Here is a 6785-nt window from a genome sequence, read left to right on the forward strand (position 1 = left end):
TTGGTGTTTTCCCTTTATTATCCTTTGAAGGGCTGGATTTGCAGAAATATATTGTGTGAATTTGGTTTTGTTATGGAATGCTTTGGTTTCTCCATCTATGGTAATTGAGAGTTTTGCTGGGTATAGTAGCCTGGGCTGGAATTTCTGTTCTCGTAGGGTCTGTGTAACATCTGTCCAGGATCTTCTGGCTTTCATAGTCTCTGGTGAGAATTCTGGTGTAATTTTAATAGGTCTGCCTTTATATGTTACTTGACCTTTTTCCCTTACTGCTTTTAATATTCTATCTTTATTTGGTGTGTGTGTGTGTTGTTTTGTCATTATCTAGCACAAAATAAGAAGTACATATACAAAATAGTATAAGTACATATATACATATACCATAAATTTTAAGAAATTCAATCACTTCAAGCTGATATCTAAATATTCACATAGAGATCATTGATTTATGTTCATTTTCTGAACTCACAAGTGAAAACTCATTCAGTAATGACTTGGTTTAATTATATTACATTTCTAAACTGAAGATGTCAAAAGTATTGATCTCAATAGCATGTTAGTGCTTTGTGAAACTGAAGCCATACAGGTGCTTTCCTGGATTTCTGGACCACAGTAACATAAACACATCCAAATCTAGGGAGAGGACTTGAAAGCGAATAATTCTGTCGTTTGCATCTCTATATTTAGATACAAGAATTTTGGAATAAACAAATTGAGTTTATTTTATTAAAGAAGATAAACTGAATATGTTTGCAAATGAAACATGAGCTTCTATGACTTAAGTCATAGGAGTTGTCAGGGACCTGCTGGGTGAACTTCAGGGACACATTTTCCAGCAGACTCCAAAGAGGAACCACCCAGGATGGCTCAACCCAGCAACTACTGGAAACAAGATGTGCTACCATTGTCTATCTTGATGTTAACACTTGTGGCCACTGAGTGCACCATAGGTATCATTGCAAGTGGGATTGTAATGGCTGTGAATACAGTCGCATGGGTTCAGAAAAAGGCAATATCCATAACTAGGATTCTGCTTCTTCTGAGTGTATCCAGAATAGGCCTCCAAAGCATCATGTTGATAGAAATTACCTCCTCCATATTCAACGTTGCTTTTTACAACAGTGTTTTATATAGATTCTCAAATGTAAGTTTTGTATTCTTCAATTATTGTAGTCTCTGGTTTGCTGCTTTGCTTAGTTTCTTCCACTTTGTGAAGATTGCCAATTTTTCTTACCCCCTGTTCTTCAAACTAAAGTGGAGAGTTTCTGAATTAATGCCCTGGCTTCTGTGGCTCTCAGTGTTTATTTCCTTCAGCTCCAGCATGTTCTTCAGCAAGCACAAGTTCACTGTGTACAACAACAATTCTCTAAGTAACAACATCTGCAACTTCACAATGAAACTTTACGTTGTTGAGACCAATGTGGTCAATGTGTCTTTTTTATTCATTTCAGGAATACTCCCTCCTTTGACAATGTTCATCACAACAGCTACTCTTCTGATTTTTTCTCTCAAGAGACACACCCTGAACATGAGAAACAGTGCCACTGGCTCCAGAAACCCTTGCACAGAGGCTCATATGCAGGCCATCAAAGAAACTAGCTGTTTTCTCTTTCTCTACATTTTAAATGCAGCTGCTCTGCTTCTGTCCACATCCAACATAGTCGATGCTAGTCTCTTCTGGAGTATTGTGATCAGAATTGTTCTGCCTGTCTACCCAGCTGGCCATTCAATTTTACTAATTCAGAGCAACCCTGGATTAAGAAGAACATGGAAGCATCTTCAGTCTCAAATTCATCTGTACTTACTAAATAGATTTTGATTTTACCACCCACATGGAGAACTACACAACATGGACAGTCACCCCCCCACATTTCCCTTACCTGGATCATTCTTTTCTCTGCACCTTTCTTTATCAAAGCCAACCTGATCCCTTCACCCAGATCATCATTGCTCTCTAGTGCTTTGTGGGCACAGTCTTTGTGACATTTAATATATTCTTGTCCTTAGAACTCTGTTTATGTGACTCGTGACATCCACTACACATCGGAACACCTGTGTCTAAATAAAAACATCATCTAGTCCAGCTTTGCATTTCACAATAATTAAGTAAGGACTTCTGGTGTTTTTAGAAGCTTTTCCTGGGAATCCAGGTGGTTCTAGTGTGCAAACAGTGGATAAAGACACAAAAGTGGAAGCTTCTAATACTTGAGTTCCTGATAACTCCTCTCTTTCCCACATCATGTGCCTTTCCACTGCATGGGGCTTTTCTTGTGCACAGCCTCCAAAGATGCAAGCTAAATAATTTGAGAAGAGCTCTCAAGGTTAAAAATACAAAAAGCATTCTTCAAACTAAAACCTAGAGTCTGACATTGTTTCTAGATAATGATTTTATAAATTTGTGGAAATGCAGAAGTACACACAAGAAGAATCTCACTGCAGAATTGCTCTTAATAAGAACACCTCTATATCCAAACTACAGTATTAGTGAATCATGTATATTTTGTATTTGTTTATCATCTGTGGGTGGGTGCATGCACACTTGCCATGACATGCATGTGGAAGTCAGAAGATAGCTTGCAGGAGTTCCTTTTACTAAGTGGATCCTGGAGATCAAGGGCAAGTCATCGGGACCTCATGAAATTAGCAGGCAGGAACCATCTCAACAAGCCTATGTTTCCAGTACTAAAAGGATATAGATACATGTATATATATTAAAAGATTTATATTCTATTCATAAGTACAAAAATGAAATAAAGTTTTTATCTAGTTGTTTGTTTTGTTCTATTCTATTTTGTTTATTTTTATTTATTCACTGTACATTCCACACATTTCCCTCCTCCTAGTCACAATTGTGCCTCCATTCACTCCTCCCCTTCCCCTTTGGAGTGGTGGAAGCTCTCCCTAGGCATCCCTCCACCCAGACTTATCAAGTTACTGCAAGGCTAAGTGCAGCCTCTCCCACTGAGGTCAGACAATGCAGCCTAGCTAGAAAAACATATCCCCCAGACAGGCAAACAGCTTTGGAGATAGCCCCCCTCAAGTTGTTCAGGACCCATAGAAAACCAAGCTACACTTCTGCTACATAAGCTAGGGGGAGGCCTAGGTTCAACACATGTATGTTCTTTGGGTCAGTTTCTGAGAGCCCCATGGGTCCAGGTTAGTTAATTCTGTTGGTCTTCCTGTGGGGTTCCTATCTTTTTAGGAACCCTCAATCCTTCCCCCAACTTCTCCCAGAGTTTGGCTATGGATATCTGAATCTGTCTGATAGATGGAGCCTCTCAAAGTACAGCCATGCTAGACTTCAGTCTTCAACCATAACAGTATCATTAACAGTGTCAGGGATTGGTGCTTGCCCATGGGATGGGTCTCAAGTTGAGGTGGAAGAACTCAAGAAGTTTGTCATCAACAACTCAAAAAAAAAAAAAACTTAACTTTGACTCACAGCATTGGAGATATGGATCCTGAGAAGGCTGCCTCCTGGGGCCACACAGCAACCCTGGTTGAGCAATAAAGATACTAACCCACCCACAAAACTTTGGACCCAAAACTTATCCTGTCTACAAGAAATGCAGGCACAAGGGAAGGAGCTGAGACTTAGGGAATGGCCAACGAAGAACTGGCCACTATTTGGTTTGCTGACGTCTAGTTTCTTCAGTTCATTATATCTTTGAGATATAAGCCCTTTGTCAGATGTCAACTTGGTAAAAATCTTTTTCCAATCTATAGGCTGCTGCTTTGTCCTATTGACAATGTCCTTTGACTTACAGAAGCTTGCAGTTTCATGAGGTCCTATTTATCAGTTGTTGATCTTAGAGACTGAGCCATTTGTGTTCTGTTCAAGAAATTGTCTCATGTACCAATGTGTTCAAGGCTATTTCTCACTTTCTCTTCTATGAGATTTAGAGGATCTGGTTTTATGATGAAATTATTCATCCCCTTGGACTTGAGTCCTGTGCAGGGTGATGAATATGGTTCTATTTTCATTTCTTCTACATGTAGACATCCAGCACCGTTGTATGAAGATTTTTTTCATTGTATGCTTTTAGCTTCTTTATAAAAATCAAGTAGCCATAAGTCTGTGGGTTTATTTATTGGTCTTCTATTTGATTACATTGATCAATGTGTCTGTTTCTGTGCCAATACCATGTATGCAGATTTTTTTTCTTCTTTCTACTTTCCAAGAACACATATTTGGCATTTGTTTATATTCCTATGTAAAATTCTGGAATAGTGTGACAAAAAAATTTTAACAGATGACTTTTACCCAGATTTTCTGGAGTACATGAAACATGCTTAATCTGCTTTATGCTTTTCTATCATTATACGACCTTCAGTCCATGACCAAAAGATATTTTTCATGTCTACTCAAAAAATTCGTATAAAATATTCAGTGGTGCTTCTCTGTGAACTCTCAGCTTACCTACTTAAATTATGTGATTTGTGTCTCTCAAGTAAATACCACATATGTTGCTAAACCTCAGTGCCATAGCCGTTTCTGTGGTGTTATGGGAGAATGTGACTAACTCTGAGATTCATGATGAACAGAAGCATTTGACGCAAGGTCGGAAGTCTAAGAATTTCAAAGAGAATTTGATGTGATGTTACAGATGTGGGATTTTTTTTACATAGGTACTAAGGATTCAGAATTCAGGTCCTCACACTTATACAACATATACTTTACAACTGAGCCACCACCCCAGCCCCCTTTGGCAGTTAGGAGGTCACTTTCAACATATGAAGTTTGGGGTCCAGAGTCATAACAGCACTCAGTAACACATTTTTCACTAACTTGTCTGGAGAGTCATTAGTTCGCCAATCATTTTACATTGTGACCCTCTACTTGGAAGTTGTAAAATTAATTCCTACCTTCCACTTTTATTGTAATAATGTGCTCTGGAATATAAACACTGGTAGGACTCAGTTTACAATGACTCTGATATCAATCCTTTGGCTTTCTAAGAGTTTATCAGAATATGGGAAACAATTTAGGCTTATAATGCTTTTGCCTTGTGATTAACTTACCAAGGTATAACCTCAATGCAGGTAGAGAAGCATTTCCATCAGCTTTTGTGACCAAACATTCCTCTCTTTTCTGTTTCAGCTGTTTCCATTCTTTAAAAGTATCATACATGTACCTAGTAAGTCATAATCATGTCCATCCCATTAATCTCCTTTATTCCCTTCTTCACTTGCTGAAATCCCTCTTTCCAATAATACACCCCCTCCTACTTTCATGTCTCTTGGATATGTAACCTACTGGGTCTCATTAGTTTCTTACATGAGGATACATGGTCATGTGGTCAAACTGTCTTCTAAACACTTACGTGTTTACATGTAGATCAGTGCTGTTCCCAGCATTTTCAGAGAAGCTTCTTACTGCACTGGGTGGCACTTAAAGCAAAGATATCCCTTTGCCTTGCACTTTCTGATTTCCCACTTTTGTTTCCTTGCTTGTATAAGTTGGCTTAAGCTTACTTTGAGGGTTGTTTTGTTGTTGATAATATTTTTCTCTTTTTAAACATGAGGTAGAAATTTTTCACACTCAAGAGTGTGCACTGAAGTTTCTACCAAGAAAAAAAAATCTGTTTATGGGTGCTTGCATGAAAATCTAAAATGCTGAAGAATCTCTCTCTGGTAGAGTCCATTGTGTTCAGGATACTAATGATGTTTCTAATTAACTTTTACCATCAGTATGAGTCTTAGCACTCTGTAAAAAATTAGATTATATCCCCATACATAAGCTGGTTGTTAGCTATTACTGATTCCTAAAACAAAGGAAGTGTTGCATTTAGAAAGTCACATGGAGAGACAGTACTGTGGGCTATTCTTGATTCTCAGTAGGCTGGATATGGCAGAAGCAAGAAAGTGGTGGAGTGAAGGGAGAGAAGGAAGCATGCAAATAGTCGGTGGAGAGGTGGGAGAGGAAGAGAAGCTAAGCAATGTGTGTGCTGTGAAAAGATGTGAAAAAAGTTGTGAAGGCCATTTCTATTCTTGCTCCTGGGAAATGGTGAATTACTCTATCCATCAATGGTGCCAGTAACAAACACAAGTGCCAGAGGCCCCATGTCTTCTTCCTTTGAGAAAATTGACCATACATGAGCAGCTGTGACTCCCGGAGCTGCACCCTAGCTCAAGAAGATGAACAGTTTCTGCATTGTGGAGACCCACAATGGACTCAACGTCATGTTATGGTGACTTATCATTGGCCTATTAGCTAATCTCTCTACTTTGTTGTGGTACTGATACAACCAAGAGACTGGATGACTCTATGTTGAATTGCAGTTTTTCTGTGTTGTGTATTACTTTGACCAGAGATTGGCTTTCTTTGAAATCTAAGGCTTTTACAAACATTTTACCATCTTATCTTTCAAAAGAAGATGTCATTGCAGACACAGTATATGTGGGCACCACTACAATGAGAAAGTGTGTGATGGAGAGATGGGAGAGAAGGGGAAGCAGAATAGTTTATGCACCATGAAAAAAGGCATAACTGGAGATGTGAGGGTGGTAAGGAACAGCCAAATGTGAATAGCATGGACCACAACTGAGGTAAATTTCTGGCCTATGCCTTCATCAAGTCCCATGTCTTGGTGGTGGCCCAGCAACAGCAGGAGAGATGGCCCAAATAGTATGGGCATGAAAGACCTGGTTCCACCCCTCATCATCTACCACAGACAGGAGAACTGGCTGATCACACAAAACAGGAGATCTGGTCCTGGTGGTGTGGATGTAGGAGAGCTGATAGGCAGACCAATTCATCTACCAACCAAGGAGCAGATCAAGGACTT

At 39.2% G+C, this 6785-nt stretch overlaps 1 protein-coding gene across 1 annotated transcript; it reads left to right on the forward strand.

The window, feature by feature from the left end:
• The first annotated feature begins 859 nt into the window (after positions 1 to 859).
• Positions 860 to 1816, forward strand: LOC110295580 (taste receptor type 2 member 39). Its single transcript, XM_021164065.1, has one exon. The coding sequence runs from the start codon at positions 860 to 862 to the stop codon at positions 1814 to 1816; it is 957 nt and encodes a 318-aa protein (XP_021019724.1).
• Positions 1817 to 6785: the final 4969 nt, after the last annotated feature.

This window comes from Mus caroli, chromosome 6 (genome assembly GCF_900094665.2).
Source record: "Mus caroli chromosome 6, CAROLI_EIJ_v1.1, whole genome shotgun sequence".
Classification (NCBI taxonomy): Eukaryota; Metazoa; Chordata; class Mammalia; order Rodentia; family Muridae; genus Mus; species Mus caroli.